The 20,266-nt window shown below is 37.3% G+C and overlaps 1 protein-coding gene across 6 annotated transcripts in view; it reads right to left on the bottom strand.

The window, feature by feature from the left end:
* The window catches only part of RASAL2 (RAS protein activator like 2), a 163,693-nt gene that overhangs the window by 73,811 nt on the left and 69,616 nt on the right, over positions 1-20,266 (bottom strand). For 5 of the 6 annotated variants that reach the window (XM_032862574.1, XM_032862573.1, XM_032862569.1 and 2 more), the window contains one exon: positions 9,871-9,977. In XM_032862574.1, coding sequence (XP_032718465.1) covers positions 9,871-9,906 — 36 coding nt within the window. In that variant the 5' untranslated portion in view covers positions 9,907-9,977. Of the gene's footprint in view, positions 1-9,870; positions 9,978-10,773; positions 10,862-20,266 lie in introns of those variants that run through there. The other variant, XM_032862572.1, reaches the window with a different exon arrangement.

The raw sequence follows: 20,266 nt of genomic DNA, 5'->3' as shown, positions 1-20,266 counted from the left end.
AAGCAGGAGCAAGGACAGTCCTGCCAAGTGCTGCCTTGCGGTGCCACAGAGCGTGCAGGCTAACCCCTATCTTTTTTATGTGTGTAATAAAGGCCCATGCCAGGGTCAAAGAGTGACAGGTAGGGCTGAGTGAGGCAGACGGGAGGGGTTGGTTGGGGTTCTGGGGGTGGGGAGGTGGGCAGTATAGAATCCATCCCAGGGAGGCAACAGAGGTGGTGCCAGGCCTTGGCTCCAAGTCCCAGCACATGCTCCACTGTCCCATTAGACCATACTTACAGAACATGAATCCAAAGATGGAGCAATAAGAATCTTAGGATGGAAAACACAGAATATTAAACTCCATGCACAGGGCCTTTCTGAGTGCAGGTTCTGTGCACTGGTCTGATGCTCATGAAGCAGGTCCTGGTGCTGGTTCAGGGGAAGAATGTTCTAACAGGCAGGGATAATTGAAGTAAGTGGCAGTGGGGCTGGGAAACAGTTGGATGGATGAATTTGGAGAGAGGAGAAGAAGATCTGGTAACTGAACTTGGGAGGAAAGAAAATACTATGGTTCTGGGAACTGAGGAAATTTGTTGTACTACAGAGTCAGAAATTCAGGGGGAAAAGATTTTGAGGAAAAACGTAAGTGAATACAGTTTGGGGCAAGAACTAAGTGTTAGTTGAATCCAGAGGACTGTTTGGAAGAAGATTCTCCAATAAAACAACATCACTTTCTATTTCCTGTTTTGTTGATCATTAATTTCATTACCATACAAAAAGTCAAGGAAAGGTCCTTCTAATATGAAGATCTCAGCATTAACCCATTAAACAAGCCCACATCTAAAACATCATACAAGGCTATAGAGGTTTCAAAGGTGGACTATATACAAAATGAAAAAAGTCAAGGAGTTTATTTAATAGACATGAACTTGTGGAAGAGATTATAATATAAAGTATACTAGATAAGATACGAATAGCTCAAGATGTAAAAATTTGCAAAAATTAAAAAATATTCATATATGTATATGACTGCCATAATTTTTTTCTTTTAAAACCAAATGTCATGCTTCCTATTTCGATATCTAGTAAAAATGTATGAAGCTACACAAGCTTCCTTGTAGCAGGCAAAATTATGGTAGTTTGCATAAAAATGCAAATATGTAAAGTATCACTAATGAGCACTTAAAAAAAACTTGTAGAAAATAAGTAGCCAATATATAACGAAATGCATTTTATTGTCCTTTTTCCTCCCCAAAATAGATTTCATTTAACTCAATATATCTAAAATATTATCACTTCAACTTGTACTCAATATTAAGAAGTACTCAGATACTGTTTATGGTTTTTTCTCGTTTTTTTAACAGCTTTATTAAAATATAATTCAGGGGGCAGCTGGGTGGCTCAGTGGGTTAAGCCGCTGCCTTCAGCTCAGGTCATGATCTCAGGGTCCTGGGATTGAGTCCCGCATCGGGCTCTCTGTTCAGCAAGAAGCCTGCTTCCCTCTCTCTCTCTCTCTCTCTGCCTGACTCTCCGTCTACTTGTGATCTCTGTCTGTCAAATAAATAAATAAAATCTTTAAAAAAATATATATATATATATAATTCAGATACCACCAAACTCACTCTTAAAGTGTACACTTCAGTGGTTATTGTCTATTCAGAAAGGTGCGTAACTGTCACCACAGTCTACTTTCAGAATATTTTCATCACTCCTCAAAGATATCCCATATGAATCAGCAGTCGTTCTCTCTTCAACCCCTGGCAACCATTAATGTAGTTTCTCTCTCTATGGGTTTGCCTATTTCGGACATTTCACATAAATAGGATCCTATAATATGCGGCCTGTTGTGTCTGGCTTTATTCATTTGGTATCATGTTTCCAAGGTTCTTCCATGTTGTACTGTGTGTCAGCTCTTCAGTCCTTCCTATGGGTGAACCGTGAAGTGAACACGTTTTGCACATCCATCCTTCTTCAGCAGATGGACATTGGGTTGTGTCCACTTTTTGGCTGTACAGCTAATGCTGCTAGGAACAATCATGTTCAAGATTTTGTATAAACACATGTTTTCAATTTTCCTGTATATATACCTAAAGGTAGAATTGCTAGGTCATATGGTAACTCTGTGTTTAATCTTTCGAGGAATTGTCAAGCTGTTTACAAAGTGGCTGCACCATTTTAAATTCCCTTCAGCAATACAGTAGGGTTCCAATTTTTCCATATACTTGTCAACAATTATTACATTCTCTCTTTTTGATTACAGTCATCCTAGTAGGTATGAAGTAGTATCTCACTATGGTTTTGACCTGCATTTCCCTAATGGCCAATGATGTTGACCACCCTTTCATGTGCATATTAGCCATTTGTACATCTTCTTTGGAGAAATATCTATTCAAATTCTTTTGGAACATTTTCTCTTAATAGCTATAAAAGTCTGACCAAAAAAACTGTAGTGATATTACAATCAAATGATAACCTGGGAATGAAGTTCTTTTAAAATGAAATTAATAGGTGCTTAATATAAAACATACCTTTAAAAATCCAGTGGAATGGTCCTGGCATTGGTTATAGAATTAATGGGCCTGAGCGTAGGAAGGCCCTCAGTGTTATTATTTACCAGCATTGCTCATACCCTGCTGAGTACAGGTATAGCTGGGAAGTACAAAAATACCTTCTTGTACAGCTAACACCAGCAAAACTGAGAAGCTGGCAAAGTTTCATTTCTTCATCTTAGCTTCTTAAGTTTGGTGAAAGAGGAAAGCATCTAATATTAGTTGTACTTAGAGGTTAACTACATGTTACTTTAAGTGGACATTAGCCCTTGAAAACATTTATTTCTAATTGAAATCAAAGGTGTTAAGCCTCCACTCCCCCATTAAAGCAGAAGAAAAATATCTTTGCTTTGAGGAAGAGGGGTTTATAGTATACTCTCCATAAGAATGAGCTATAAGTGAGTTCATCTCATTCTCTCTCCCAAAGAGCCCTCTTGTCCTAGGCAGGATACATTGGTATCATCATTAGATAGCACTGCTGCAAACCTGTTTTAAGAATAACCATAGGTTGAGGACAGCTTCCATCATTCTTTTGATTCTTTTGAGTTGAGAATCTTGGCAATATTCCCTGCCATGAGTGTTCCCTTTTCTCCAAGTATTTGCTATCTCTTTTCTATCTCCCTTAAGGGGTCATATCTGACCTTATTCATTTTTTCTCTGCTTCAAATTTTATATTTTCTAGGATATTTATTATTAAAAAATTAAAAATTATACCCCTTCTGATTAAAAATTATTTAAATGTATAATTAATATTTAATATCTTCAGACTCTACTTTTTCTTTTCTGAGAATCTTGTTTTTTATATTATTTTTACCTCTGGCAGTCCTATTTTGATAGACATATAATATGAATATATCCATATACTGTACATTCACATATACATGAATATAAATACACTCTCTATTAAAAAGAGGTACCACAGCAGGGGGATCCTACTTTGGATTTTAACTCCATACAGATGGACAACAAAGAGAGGAAAAGTTGGGTATAGAATCTTTAAATAGCAGAGAACAGAAGTTTTGAGTGTCCACGAGTGCAGCTGCAATGAGGAATACCAAAGTTGAAATGGTATAGCACCTTGGCTGCTATGATTTCAAATTGATTATTTCACCCCTAAGACTGAGATTCTCAGGCTGGTCAGAGGTCACTATGCCACAATAAAGTATTCAGTAAATTTAGACTTGTCATCTGAACGGACGGTGTCGAACACTTGGAAGGACAACTAATATACAAGGCAGCATTGTGGGCAATAACAGGCCACTGAAAAAAATGTCACTTACTAGTTTCTTACGCCAGACTTGAAGGTACAGAAGAAAGCACTGATGTCTGCTGGGAAGGCATGGACTCAAAGGGTTTCCTAATATATTAACCAACCATTTGGACAAATAGTTCTCAACCATGGGTATATGTCAGAATCACCTGGGAAGGTTTCAAAAAAACACAAAATACAGGGTTCTAGTCCAGAGATTTTGCCTGAACTAGTCTGAGGTGGAGCCCAGGCATTAGTTTTGCTCGTTTGTTGTTTTTGGAGATGTTCCTTAGGTGATATTTAGGTAGGGCCAGCGTTGAAAACCACTGGTTTTGACAATGAACGCTATTTGACCTTTATCAAGTGGGCATGAAGCTTTGTCTCTTTGTTTAACTTGGAAAAACAAAAATTTTATTGAAGATCTTACTGATCTTACTTATTCTATTCAAGACAGAGACCAATACCAACTGAGCCTCACATCTCAAAACTTAAGAATGTAACATTTCTTTTTACATAAGAATTTTTACTTAGTCCATATTTATTCTTCCAAAGCTTTACTTTTCTAAAAACTATGCAAAGTTTTCATCTTTTGACAGTCTTTTGTATCTGATTGGGAATGCTCAGGTGTCACAGTGATAGGAACAAGAAGGGTTACAAAGGAGTAGTCAGCTACTGCCTTAGTTCAACTATGCTTTCTGGTTGTCTTGGCATATATTTTAATGCCTGAATTCTTTCAGAGCCAAGCTCAAAGCTACTACAAACGAGGCAGCTGCAACTGCATTGTGTTACATTTACATGGAAGGCCAACTCAGACCATTGTGTTATGGAAATGAGAACACTGAGCCGAACACCTGGCCCGGAACACGAGCAGCTTTCTTTTAGCCAAAGCTAATTGATGGCACCGTCTAAGGAGCAGTGATATAAAAATCATAAATATCAATAGTCACTTTATAAATAGAACATTAAAGAAAGAAGACTGTTCCAAAAACTCAAGCAATGTAAAACAAATATATGCAATTACAAGACGTGATCATTTTCCCTTTCTGAATTAAATTTAAGTACCTGGATAACTTTTATTAGTTTACTCCTTTCTTCCTAATCACCCCTGTAATATCATTTCAGTATCATTTTAACAATGGGTAAGACATGCAATGGATGTTTTACTTAAAGGAAAACACAAATATGACAACTGCAAAAAGTCTAGCAAGATGCTAAAGCAAAAAATGAAAAACAGCTTCTTTAAAAGAGGCAACAACTATTCAAATAACAAATGGTTCTTGAAGAAGCTAACAGTCAAAACTCAGATCTGCAAAAACATTGTGAACTTATACATATGTATGGCACCTAAAAGGCTCAAAGAAATATCCACGGAAACAAATCATTAAATAAAGAATACTATCTAATTTCACTCCCCAATATAAGTAGACACAGAATACACTATACACATAAAACACCATAGCCCTGAATTCCAAATACATATTAAGATCCCTCTTGGTTGAAGAAAAAAATGTAACTATTCAGCACAGGTATACTCATTTACTGCAAATGATTGCTTAGTGATGATTAAATGGTTTAGCAATCCATTCAACTGAGATCTCATCAGTAATACCAAGAGAGTAAATGTGAGATACTCACTTGATTCTGGTCATTCAATAATTCATGCATATCTTATTCATTAAACAATTATTTGCCGAATGCTTACTGTGTGCAAAGTACTGTGTTAGGCACTGAGGTAGCTACAAAGATGAGAGGAGATATTTATTATCTAATGAGGGACGCAACCCACAAACAAACAATTGCAACTGGAATTAAGGCAAAGAAATACGGAATGAACAGAAGAAATAGAAAAACTGCCCTGTAGATCTCTGCTTTTCCTTACGGCTATGATTAGATAAAAGTACAAATACACTGAAACATTCTTAAAAACCAAGACCTTGCCTTACCACATGAGTTCCCTCTTACGCTTATTTTTTTTAAAAAATGTATTGACTCTGCTGTCTACCACTGGCATCTGATGGCTTAGACTAATTAAGAAATACACATGAATACACTGTTGTACTGATTATCCATTTAAGTTTTTTAAAATACACATTTTGGGAGATGAGATATAGAAAGGTTTCAGGCTTCCCAACTTTGGGTTCTCCGCTGTAAGTTATTCCTTGGCTCCTTCCTGCCACATCCAGCAGTCCGCAGGATATAAGCGACTCTTCCCCCCCGCCCCCCCTTCTCAAGCTAACCACTACTCTAGAGCTACCAGCAGGCTCAGCTGATAGCCTGGGGTGGGTGCTGGGCTGGGCCTCGACTGAATGGCAGGCAGTCCCTGACCCATCACCCTGAGTTGGGATACTGATAGCAAGAGGAAAAGAGTCACTTGGGGAAACGTTAAGTAATTTACCAATACTTCACAGTATTTATACAAATGGAGGTGGGAGAAGGCCCTTTTAGAGAGTCCATGACAAGCTCCTTTTTGGTTTAGTTTCTGAACCAAGATAAATGTTTCAAAAAACCAGTCTCTAATGCTTGCCAAATTTAGTTAAGCTTGACAAACAAATATTCACAGTCTTGCCCCAACCTACCTCGCCATCCTCCTCTCTTGCCATTTTTGCCTACGTGCTTTTTGGCTCACGCCTCACTGAGCCCTTTTTATGTTTGCTGGGTGCCTCAGTCACTTCATGAAGTGTGTCCTTCTAAAATGCTAGTGCCTCAGCCTGCAGTAGTCTTCTTCCTGTCAAGTATTTTCACGCAGCTTTTGAAACAGCTCAAATACTCGCTCCCCAGCAAAGCCTCAGCTTACACAATGCATTGTTAAAAATCTGTGTCACCATGCTTATCTACCTCCTTATGAATCTGGTCACTTTTCTGTCTCTTGCTACTAGACTAGAAAGGCTCTGGGAGTGGAAAATTCTGTTGTGTTCATTTTTGTTACCCCAGGACCTAGTGCCAACAGAGTTTCAATAATTGGTCAATCACTAATACTTTGCCCAGAGTAAGCACTCAGTAAGTGTGTCACTGTTAGTAATTTTAGTCAAGGCTTGCTAAAAACTATTCATCGGCTCTTTGGTATTTGCATGCAAATGGAGCTGGGAAGAACAGGCCCTTTGGAGAGTCCATTGGGTAAGTAGTGAACCTGCTGTCCACCACGGTAAAGACACCTGAATCCTAGAACCACAAGAACTTTTGCTTAAATCTCACTTCTGCTCCTTCAGAAAGTTAACATGGATCATTTCCATGGAAACAATCATGTTAGTAACATGAGATACTGTGTAATAAACTTAGTTAAGTATCTCCAAGTTTGGTTCCTTTTTGTACTGCTTTCCCATATTCAGAGACTCTGTTGTGATATTAACTACAAAAATATTTTGTGTTGACATGAAAACTAGACATAATTCTTACTGGCATTACATTTAAGTAAGTCACATTAGCTACTGGTATTATATGGAAATTTAAAACATACAGTGTATTTCCATAGACATCCAAGTACTGCAGTGCCTCATCTAGCCAGCATATTTTGGTTTCTTTTAAAAGAATATAAATTATTTATCCAGCATTATCATGGAATAAGGTATTTCACAAACCAGACTTTTCTGGGTAACAAGTTTTATAAGCATCACTTATCTTCAAGGTTTAAAATATTCTCAATGGGTATGATCACACAATATTACACAGTTACACTTTAAAAAAAAAAAAGCCCAGCACAAGAAATATAATTTCACTTCTTAATGATTGAGGATCATTATCAATGTCAATTATTGCACTCTGCACCATCCATCCTGTAATACAATGGTACTCTAAAGGATTACTGATAAACACTGGGCTATTTGCCTTTATCCTAAGTGGATTCAGATTGTTTTTATGACTCCTTACCTCTCATTTTCTCTGCCTCCTCCCTCAGCTCACTGTCATCTTTTGAAAAATTACAGTTAGTGTGTTCTGATGGTTATTTTTCAAATAATTATCTAGGTAAGGACTGGTTAAGTTCTCCTAGAGAGCTAAGTGCATGCACTTAGTGACTGCAGTTTGCCAGTTAGAGGTCCCTCTTTCCTTCAATATTCCTAAATCCATGAGGCGGCTGAGATTGTCAAAATAATAACAGTTGAGAAAATGGTCCGTGGGTAGTGCTAGCGGTCACGTATATGCATCACTGGTTTATTACTTTTACTAAAGAATAATTAGTTTTATTATTAAGGTAAACCTTGAATTAGCTATCAACTATTTTAATCTAAGTAAAAATTGTTGTTCTTAATTAATTTAAATTTAAGAAGCCCAGTCATGAACTTCAGATTCAATATAAGTACTTGAATGTACTATATTATAGAGGGGGATCTTTCTTCAGTTACTGACTTTTAAAAAAAATTATATTTACTCTAGCATGATGGCATCAATATTTCAAATTCTAACTCAATCCTTTTCACCACTTTGTATAGATAGTCAGTTTCACTATATTTGATTTCTGTTTCATTAGGAAAATAAGAAGGGGAACGAAGAGAGGGGAAAAAAAGTCTTTTTCACTCATTATTTAAAAAAAAAAAACAACCAAACATTTAAGTGGGAAGCCATGTCTATAGAACAGAGAAACTCAGCAAAAGGGATGAAATCTGTTATTTTATAATTCCTGTCATAAATTTGGTTAGAATATTAATCCAGTCTTATTTCTGATCTTTAAAAATGAGAGAACTGGTAAACATTTGAAAGGTGTCATGGCAACAGATATCCACGAACTCTACAAGGCACTGAGATATAAGAAGAGCCAATCTTGCTCCTCAGGGTTAACCCAAAATAAAACATTCATTTTGGTTAACTTACAAATGAATGCTAGTTTATATAGCTCAAAATATCAGCTCAACTTAGAAAGTCATCCAGGGGCACCTGGGTGACTCAGTGGGTTAAAGCCTCTGCCTTGGGCTCGGGTCATGATCCCGGGGTCCTGGGATCGAGCCCCGTGTCCGGCTCTCTGCTCAGCAGGGAGCCTGCTTCCTTCTTTCTGTCTGCCTGCCTCTCTGCCTACTTGTGATCTCTGTCTGCCAAATAAATAAATAAAATCTTTAAAAAAATACAGGTTATCTATTAAAAAAATAAAATAAAATAAAAAGTCATACAACTAAAAACAAGAAGTACTGGAACATATAAATAAAGAATACAACATATTAACTTAACTGAATTAAAACAAAATAATCTTTTTTTTTTTTCCCAATAGAAAAGTCTACTTCTACTCTATACTGATTTCCATTGTACCTACAATAATGACCAACTTCATGGCAGTAATACTTTTCAAGTTTTAAAATAATAAATTTTAACAAAATGATTTAATTAGACAGTCTATTTCTTATTCAATAAACAAAGAAAACCGGTGGATTAAAATCTGGGTTACCCAGAGTTATATATCAAAAAGGTCCAAACCAGAACTGTAACTGGTGGTCAGCTGACCTGATCACTTATAGCCTTCCAAGCTCAGCATTCAGGATTTAATACTGATTCTTCGTACTGTCTCATCAGTGTAAGAAATATTTTAAACTGCGTTATTTCTTCCAGGGCATTTCTTAAGCACTTAGATGGTCATCTAAAAGATGGCTTGAGGGGAGCACAGGCCAAGGTCTCAGGATTAGAACTCACAATTGTGTAATTCTCTGATAATCTGCTCTGCAACTTCAGGAGTCCCATCATTCACTGTTTACACTCCAGCTCAAGAAAAATAACACAGAAAAACAAAAAACTCCTTCCACTTGGAAAAAAAAAAATTCCACTAGGATCTTTATAGAACAGTGATAGGTTTTCGCTAATAACTTGATAAAAGGGCATCCTGCAAAGATTTGCACTCTCTATTTTCAGAGGACTTTGAATTTAACATATTTTGTTATATATTTTGGAAATTTCCCACAAGTAAAAATAATTACTCCCTAAAATCTAATAAGCCTCCTGCTGAAAGTCGTGGACGTTAACCACTGTTTATCTATGTAGGTTAATAACTCTGTCCTTTAACTTCAGTATTCTAAGGAAATTCTTGAGTAAAATGGTTTGATTCCCTAGTAACTGTCTCTAACTCTAAGAAGAAAGGAGAGAAAAGTAAAATATCTTTTAGAGAAGAGGAGCACTTACTGGTACTTTGAAGGGTGAGGTATTTACAGTGTCCATGGAGTTGGGTTTCTCTGATGTACTGGTCCCTGAGATACTCCGTCTGCGGGGGGACCTTTCTGCCGGCACCTCTGGAAAAGAAGAAATGTCATGAAGAAACCAAAATTTAGGAACTTTGACTACATTGTACAATTAGTGAGGTTTTCTCCTCCCACAAAAAAAAATTAGTTTGCTTTAAAGGTACATTACATTCTATCTCCACATGATTTATCTCTTTATCTCTGTGGTATTCGAACTCTCAAGGTACTAGGGAGTCCTGGCCACACTTAAGAAATCTGTTTTAGCATGACAGATTATATCTGTGCACATATAAAAAGTAATTTTTTTCTGTGCTCTGTTTAATATCTATAAATTCACTTACTATTGCTTTCTTACAGTGTATGAATCTATTTCCTTATTTGTCAGCAATACAGGAGTTAATAGAATCCAAAGACATTTTTTATATTCTTGGGAACAAAATACAGTCTTGTGTTGCATATGATCTGATGGTGTCTGCACAAAGGTCAAAGTTCAGTTCTGTGCAGCTAGGATGATTCAACAGCCTGCAGCCAAAGGGCCACGAGACGACTGAAAGCTGCTGCTAGGATAAAATAACATATATGCCTATGCAGGTATAAAAATAGATCAGCGTCTCCTTGTGCTGGCAAGATGACCTTACTGAAATCTTACTCTGGAATCCTAAATCTGTTCAAATTGACCCAACAAGCTTCGGATTTTGCAGATGAGGTGATATTTTCTCATTTAATTACTCTACACCATACTCAGGTTACATTTAAACAATTCTCTCATAGAGTGATAAAAATATATGCATATATACATATGCACATACACGCGCACACACGGATGATAGATATACACACATTATACCTTTATCACAACTGCTTCCCATCTCCACTTGAACTGACAGACATATAGGAATCCAGCTTCTCAGATAACATTAGATAAGCTCAACATGGACAAGGAAAGAAAACACATCCTAAAAGAAGTATTCTGTATTATCTTCCAGATCTTAAAAAACAAGGAGTAAATCGTGACTCCGGAGACCGACATTTCGATTCCTGGTGTTCTCCCTTTAAAGGATAGATGCAGTTTAAACTTCCATTTCTGGCCTCCTGGCCCCTGGGATCCGTGCTACTTCCACTTAAGAGAAAGCGTTTTTTCTCTCGCTCCCTCCCCGTGTCTTGCTCTTCCCCCTCCCTCGCTACAGCCTGCGGAGAGCAAGCGAGAAAGAAACACACAGGACCGCAGCTATTCAATCAATCGTGCCAACTGCACATCCTCATTAGTTACTTTCAGGCTATTAGCAGACGCCCAACCACTGCCTTCCCTCAGTTACAGAAAATTTCACTGTATCACACTAATCTGCAGCAAGATAAAACATTTACTGAAATTTATATTCAGCTAGTGCCAAAAGGACACCATTTTACACAGACCTAGTAAGGTACACAAATCAATCCCTCCCATGAAAATCCAATCGGAAGTGCTTACCCTATTACTATCTTTGCACGCTGGACACTGATTTCCTTTCCATGACTAAACATATCTTCTGTGTGACATCTTGACCCGTAAAACATAAGCCAAATTGCAACATTCCCAATGACTGAGAGGTTGCCAACATAGCGTCTTATACGCCTGCAGTACAAGAAAGTCCCATGCTATCACTGTTACAAAATTACAACCAGTAACTGTAAGTCTCTCAACTTCTCTCTAAACCATCAGTGGTTAAATGAGCCTTAATGTACAAAGTCATTTTCAGAATCAGACACACACGACTTCTAAAAAAATGGCAGTATAATTAGCTAAAATTCACGGCAATGGCACAAAGCACCAAATTTAAACAAATCAGCTTTGCAAAGCACACGGAACAACAAGACCTTCAGACTTTAGGAACGTGACTTTAAAGAGTGATTATCCAAGTTAGGCATTTCTGCTGTATGGGGGGCTGGCTGGTGGGGAAAGGGGCTGGTAAAGATAAAAGAAAATTTCATCCTTCCTCTGAAGATGACCTATAATTAGAAGATACATGAGATTGAATATTATAACATATTTTAATATCTGAATAATTGACGGAGAAACCAAACCAGGAGAAAATAAGTTCCATTAGCAAGAATAAAATGATCCAGTAAACAGTTTTCCTTAATTTGCAATGTTCTGGATAAGGGAAAAAATGGAAACTTATTTCCTCATTTTCTTTCAAATATCTAATTTTAGTTTTCAGGCATCTGAACTCACTAAATAAATATATTTCCAGGCTTTTAACATTGTGAAATTACATTGGCTAAAATGAGCAGCCACATTTTAAACTCTAACAAATATGTTATTTGTTGTACTTCTCTTTATCTTTTAGAATCTCTTTCTGCATCATGAAAAAAAAAAATCACAGCTCTGGCATAGCTTAAAGAATACCACTGGGTTCAAAAAGGAGAAATTAAATTTTTCTTGAAGTTTGAACAATTGCCACTAAGAGGGCATAGCGGAAATAAGCTAACTAACTAATGATGAGAGGTCCACACTTCCTTTCTCAGCCCCCACAACAATGCAACTTAACTGAGAATGCACAAAAGGCCTTTGAATACCCAAGTTCTTACATTTTCAGAAGATTCAGAACTATTTCAAAGCCAAGAAAAGAATATATACCCCAAGCACCAATGGCCACGTAGAACCAGGTAGCAGCCTCAGCAAGGACCGAATTGGATTAGCCACAGGGAAGCCTGCATATGAAACTGGTCCAGCTACCTTTAACTTTAAATCGCCAAGCAGAAAGGAAAGCTGCTACTATGCTCTTAAAGCCACATTTCTGAGTTGGAAGGAAAATCTATACTGGTTCCAGTAGACCAAAATTAGACAGCTCTCTCCCTTGCCCCCTCTCATTCTACATATACCACATTATTTTCATCCGCTATAAAAATTATTGTTCTGTTCATGATCATAATATTTAATCACAGTCATTTTTAAATGTGTTCACTCTCTAAGATTGAGACAGAGACCTTATAATATTGTTCCAGTAAAGGTCTGAAACTGTTTTGTTCACTTTCTCATCCTCTGAAAATATTTTTCATCTTCAGACTGAAAGGCAAAAAAAAAGTTATGAAATATAAAAGCCTGGTTAAGTTTTAAATTTATTTCTTCATTTCCTGTGCCACTGGGTATAAACCAAGATGAAGTGACCACTTCTCTTAATAAGAGATAACCTGCAATACAGCTCCACATGGGACATAAATTGAACAAAGAGAACATGTGGACGCTTTTCTTAGCAACTCTACCAATGATCTGTGTGATCTGGTGTAAGCTATCTCACCTTTTCTGCTCTGGTCTTCATTAATAAACTGGGTTATTCAGACCAACCAGAGATGAAGCCAAGATGAATGAGTTTATATGCTTTGGTGCAAAATTAGCTTTTCAGAAGAAAGGGGCTCTCTAAATCCAAAGTCTGGTATCATAACATCATTTATTCTATACAATACCTGTTTTCTTCCCTGTTCATGTGCCTTCTTTGGAAAGTGTGGCAAAGAAATCGACAGTTGGAGCTTCATAGGGGCAAAGGCACTTTTGGTGGAGGACATGCTTGTTCAACAGGAGAAGTCAACCTCTGCCTTTAGAACCTAGTTGTTGTGTTGTTCATGGCCTTAATTCACTTATTAGGAAGCAACTGTCAAAGGAGCGCAAACAAGTAGGACAGTGTAAGGGAGATGGAGAGGTGTAGTAATTTCACTACAGTAATTATAGTGAATGGGTAGTTGTGCTAAAGAGAGGAAATGTGGAAGTCATCCTGCAGGTTTAGTAGGGAAGAACACTACAGGCAGAGGGAAGCCAATATGAAGCTTCTAGGGTGAAGGGCAGCATGGAGGCCAGTCGCACTGCAGTTAATAGGGACAAAGAGTAGAAGAAAGTCTGAGACTGGGGCAGGTGTGCTCAGGCCAGGTAGGCTCTGTAGGCCTATGTGTAAAGACTTGAGCTTTCTACTCTGAAGTGAAAAACGGCCTGGTCAAACAGATTTCATCAAAAGGTACAAATCACATAGAAACCTTATGGCGATATACTTACTGGCACTTTCTTAATTATTTTCTTTTCAGGACTTTGAAAAATTACTGAAATAATTCTGGAATATTATTATGTTTGGGAAGAGAATAAAGGTTAATGTTTATCGGATTAACTGAGGGTTAGGTTCCAAAAGCCTCTGAAAATATCTTAGATGAGAAAAGTATCTGTTGTCCTTATGGCCAAATATCGATAAGCATCGACTGCATTTATTTTTGTTCAATCACATTTAACCAAAGTTTGTATACCATCACATCATATACGTATATATTAACATAAATAACAGGGTCAGATTTCATGAATTCTGATAATGTCTGCCACTCTTAGGATGAGTTACCATTGTTAAGAAATGATTTAAAATACTTTCTCTAAAGAGAGGTACTATAAGTTATTTAGGGGCGCCTGGGTGGCTCAGTTGTTCAGTTAGTGGCTGCCTTCGGCTCAGGTCATGATCTGGGGGTCCTGGGATCGAGCCCCGCATCAGGTTCGCAGCTCAACGGAGAGCCTGCTTCTCCCTCTCCCTCCACCTGCTGTTCTGCCTAGTTGTGCTTCTCTAGCTTTCTGTCAAACAAATAAATAAAATCTTTAAAAAAAAAGTATTTAGGTACCTCTTTGAGGCAGAAGTATTTTTATGATAATTTTAGCTAATATTGAGTTTGTTTTGTGCTAAGTGCTGGATCTGGACGCTATCTTTCTTTATCCTTGGGGCAGCCCCTAATAATTATAACTCTGTTAGATGAGCATCGGGGCCAAATTTAAAAGAAGAAAATAATACTTACCAATGTGAAAGTAATTTCAGAAAATTCAACACAAAAGATGATCAAAATGTAGAAAGACATTTATGTAGAAAGTTTTAATGTAATGTAATGTAGAAAGTTTTAATTTGGTGGACAATGATGTACACATGCTGCTGAAGCGAGCACAAGTGGACAATGATGTAAGGAACCAAAATATCCTTCTTATAGCAAAATTCTCTAGTTATGAGATATCAGAAAACCATTACCTGCTCATGGGTGCAGTCAGTGCGGCATCACAGTATGCCTCAATACTTCCCATGACTGGCAACCCAAGCCAATTCCTAGTAATTTTGTGTACAGAATTATAAAACATGAATGAATGTGAATGTTCTGTCAATTACAATTATTCACAGGCCCCTTTAATATTTCTGGTATTATATTTAGGCAACAAAAGGGGAATTCTTCAGCTCACTTCAAAAACCTTTTTAAAAATCAATAACATTCCAACAAAGTATGACAGAAAACTGAATACACAGCAAACTCTGTTCATGCACCCATTCATGTCATTTATATTTCAGGGTATTGCTGTGAATGAGCCCAATTCACTATCTCCTATTTGCCTTTATATTGTGTAAATGATGACAATATATAAGATCGGCTATGTCGTGGCTCAAGTTATTAATGAATAAAATAAGCAAATAATGTTATTTATTTCAGCTGTGAATTCTGAATTAGGAGGACTCTTTTCCATGGGAGCAGAGATGTTTAAGGAACAGAATGGGAAGGAAGGAGTAGCATCAGGTAATGGGTTTGTATGGATTCAATAAAGAAGGACCTCAAAAACAAATGGCAAAAGGTGAAAGAGAAAAGGCTTCATGAAAAATGGGATTGCGTGTTTTGTTGATGGACTCTTAAAGGTAATGAGACCTTAAAAGATCTGGGGAGAGAACAATTTTGTAAAGGAAAAGTGACAAGAACAAAGAGAAGAAAATCACAGACTGCATTTATAAAGCTGCCAACACCACAGCACCGGGGCGTTTTATAGACTTCATCCACCTGCTTTTCTGTAGGACATTTGCTGCTGTATCCCATTTTTATAGCTTTAAAGCCCGTGTACTGACAGTCACTACCATTCAGCTGCTCTGAAATACAAATGCCCAGAGCCACTTTAATTCATCCAATTTGTATCACTTGGGCTGCAGCACCTCATTCAAACAAGCAGACCTTTCAAGTTTGCATGGCCTCCACAATTACTTCAATCTGAACAAATCGGTGCTAAGTACACAAATGGGGTGAATTCTTAGTACGTAAAGCCATTCAGTCTCCCCACCTTTTCTTTACTTCAGCAATGTTATTATCTATTATTGTTATTATTTTAAAACTTTCTTCTTATTAATGTAATAGGAGGAAGGATTTCTCTCTGGTCAAGGAGCCTGGACACCCGCAAATATTCCATTTCTCTACATGATGATACTGGATGGGATAGCAGAGAATAGTTTCAGTGCAAATAACAGTCTCAACCAGAAAGGCTAAGAAAACAGTGCAGGGATGTTTACATGGTAGTTGAAGTTTCAAATACAAAGTCTTTCTCTGGTTCTTAGTGATATCCACCAGGGATCTTAATAATTATGATAAAAACATAATAACAACAACAACAACAAAAAACCACAGTAACAAGGATACCTGCTACACCAAAACTACCATTTACGATTCCTTATTACATGCTAAGTGTTTTTTTACGAGTTATCTCTTCCATCATCACAACAGTTCTCTGGAACAGGGACTATCACCTCCTTTTACAGATAAGGAAAGAAAAGAGGTTCTATTACTCTGCCCATGTTTGCAAAGCTGGTCAAGGGCAGAATCAGGATTGGAACTCAAACAGTCTGGATCCAGAGTCTGTACTTTTTAATTACCATGCATGCTATCCTGTTCTCCAAGTGATTTGTATAATGGGCTGTAACGGAGAAGAAATAAGATAAATAATCATGGAAACTCCAATTTTCCTCTTCCTAAAAATAACTCCAAAGAACTTTAACTATTATGCACATGATTCTTCATACTTTAAAGAGAATTAAATCACTTATTGTGTTGAGGACCGAGTAACATACAAAATTGCTGAAACTAATATGACACTGTATGTTAATTATCCTTAAATTTTGAAAAAAGTGTGTTATCACGTTGTATTCCACTTAACCAGTGATTGGCCAGCCTGGCTGTGGATTCAACTCAGCTGTGGAGCTTTCAATCAAACACAGATGCCTAGCTCAGACCCACTGAATCACAACCTCTGGGGGAGGAGAGGGTATAGCCTAGGCATAAACATTTATAAAAAACCTCTCTAGGTAAATCTGATATGTCCTTCCTTCCTTCCCTCCTTCCTTCCATCTTTCTTTCCTTCTCTCTTTCTTTCTTAAAAAGATTTAGTTATTTATTTGACAGACATCACAAGTAGGCAGAGAGGCAGGCAGAGAGAGAGGAGGCAACAGGCTCCCTGCTGAGCAGAGAGCCCAATGCGGGGCTCGATCCCAGGACCCCAGGACCATGACCCGAGCCGAAGGCAGAGGCTTCAACCCAATGAGCCACCCAGGTGCCCCCTTTTTGTTTAATTTAAGAACAAACAAACATTTTTTTTTTCTTTTAACTTGGCCCCACGGATATGTGGGTGGCTCAGTCTTGATTTCGGCTCAGGTCATGATCTTGGGTAGGGGCCCTCAAGTCCAGTTCTTTGCTTAACACAGAGTCAGGTTCTCCATTCTCTGCCCCTTGCCCGACTCACACTCTTCCTCTCTCAAATACATAACATCTTAAAAATAAATAAATAAACTAGGCTCCATACCCAATGTGGGGCTTGAACTCATGACCCTGGGATCAAGAGTTGGATGTTCTATTGACTGAGACAGCCAGCTGCCCCTGCATTCCTTTTTTTTTTAATTGAGATGTAACAGACATATAGAATGATATTGGTTTCAGATGTACAACATAATTCAATATTCATATACTTGTGAAATGATCACAATAATTCTAGTTAACATTTGTCACTATACATGTACAAATGGAAAAAAAAGACAATTAAATTATATTCTTTGAGGGATAATTGATTGCAAAAAAAAAAAAAAAAAAGTCCATCAGAGAAAACTCTCAATCCTGGAACACCGATGCTAGTAACAACGTTCTAGTCAAGAAACGAAGAAACAAAAAAACAAGAAACAAAGGAAATGGGCTAAGGAGAGAGAGGTGTTTTAATGCAGTGGTGAAAAAATATGAGCAAAATCAGAAACAACCCATAAAAAATATCTACTACTGATTCCTTCAATTAAAAAGCCCTCCAAAAAATAACCTGCCTTAGGGGGAGGGATGATAGAGCACAGAGGATCTTTAGGGCAGTGAAAAAACTCTGTATAATACTATAATGAGGGATGCATGTCATTACACATTTGTCCAAGCCCAGAGGATGTACAATATCAAAAATGAACCCTAATGTAAACTATGGACTTGGGGTGATTATGATGTGTAAATACAGATTCATCAACCATAACAAATGTATTACTCTGGCAGAGAATATTGGTAATGGGGAGGCTGTGCATAGGTGGGGAAAAGGGCATATGGGAAGTCTTTGTACCTTCCTCTTAATATTGTTGTGAACCTAAAACTGTTCTAAAAAAATTGGGCATTAAATGAAACAAAACTCTGTCTTTCTATCCTCCTAAAGTAATCTTCAATACACCTAAGTGGAGAGATAACTACTTAGTTCAATTCTATGAGACACAAATAGATAAATAGCATTAAGGTCTTAGGTTTTACAAAGAATAATCTTTAAATAAGAGAACATTATTCAACATAAGATGACATTTTTGAAGATTTCAACCCAGTTATTTGTAAGGCTCTCTTAATCTCACAGCTTCATTTGGTGAATAAGATTTACATTCAACTCTGAAAGGCACTATGCTTTCTAACTTTAAAGAGATGTAAGAACTTTCAACTTTTCTATAACCAACTTAACATGTTCTCATACTTAGTATGTTTTATATATAATTGTAGGTAAAATCTTTGGTTTATTCATACCATGATTTCAGTATTCACCTTTAAAATCTTAAAAAAAAAAAAATTGGTCTTTTGATTATGCCAGGGTCTTTTAAGACTAGTTTGTGGAAAACAAACAAAACAGAGGATCATAGGGGAAGAGAGGGAAAAAAAGAGAAATCAGAGAGGGAGACAAACCATAAGAGACTCTTTTTTTTTTTTTTTTTTTACAGAGAGAGAGAATGAGAGAGAGATTACAAGTAGGCAGAGAGGCAGGCAGAGAGACAGGGGGAAGCAGGCTCCCTGCTGAACAGAGAGCCCGATGCGGGGCTCGATCCCAGGACCCTGAGATCATGACCCGAGCCGAAGGCAGAGGCTTAACCCACTGAGCCACCCAGGGGCCCCCATAAGAGACTCTTAACTAAGGAAACAAACTAAGTGTTGATGGTGGGGGGATGGGGTAACTGGGTGATGGGCATTAAGGAGCGCACGTGACATAATGAGCACTGGGTGTTATATGCAAGTATGAATCATGGAACTCTACCTCTGAAACTAGTAATATGCTACATGTTAATTAACTGAATTAAAATAAAAGAAAAATTTAAAAAAGACTAGTTTGCGGTTTATTCCAAAACAGACATTAATAAAAAAGTACTGAAAGTATTGAAATATTGAAAACACAAATATTTGGCCTCTAATATAAAGACGAGCACTCACTCATATACTGAGGACCAAATATACATATAGCGCTGTACAAAAACAACAAATATTTACATTGGACATCACTTCATAGTAAAGGTATCAGAAAAAGGAGAATCTTGTGATGTTGATTTGTACTACTTATGCCACCAACACTGCTAAGTCTCATTTCAAAATGCCTTTGGCTTCATTTTGTCCCCTTTATTTACACTACTATCTATCACCCTAGTCCTAGACTTTTTATCTTCTCACACAGATCATGGCAAGACTGTCCTAACTGATCTCACTGGCTCCTGTCTTTTTCTGCTGAAAGCTATCTTGCTTGCCATTACCAGATTAGTTTCCCTAAAACATTACTTTCTTGATGTAATTACCTTCCTAGAGGTCTTTAGACAGTCAGGCGCTGGAAAAAACCACCTGGCCCCACCTTTCATAGTCAACGCTTTTCTGTCAACACTCTCCAACAAATTGCCTTAGACAGATGATCTTTGATCTCAAACTGGCCATATTCATTCCCCTACATTTGTGTTTGCTAATGGTTTTCACCTATCTGCCAAATCTTAGGGGACCTTCATTATCAGTGTCAGTTTATCTACTTCCATAAAACCAGCACTAATTGTTGACATTTCTTTGATTTCCAATTAATACATTTGTAGAAGTTCATATTACTTGATTACATGTTCTTTAGGTTCAGTTACCAAACTACATTCCTGCCCAGTACAGTGTTCTGCAACTGCTGTCTTGAATAAGGTTTGAAATAATGCAAGATTTGAATAATAGTGATCTCTGTCTCAATTTTTGTATAAAGCAAGTTTCAGTAAATAGAATTTAAATATGTCTCCTGCAGTGTTCTCATAAACCAA

The sequence above is a fragment of the Lontra canadensis genome, unplaced genomic scaffold (assembly GCF_010015895.1).
Source record: "Lontra canadensis isolate GAN:19392208 unplaced genomic scaffold, GSC_riverotter_1.0 scaffold24, whole genome shotgun sequence".
NCBI classification, from domain to species: Eukaryota; Metazoa; Chordata; class Mammalia; order Carnivora; family Mustelidae; genus Lontra; species Lontra canadensis.
This window is presented reverse-complemented; position numbering and strand designations above follow the sequence as displayed.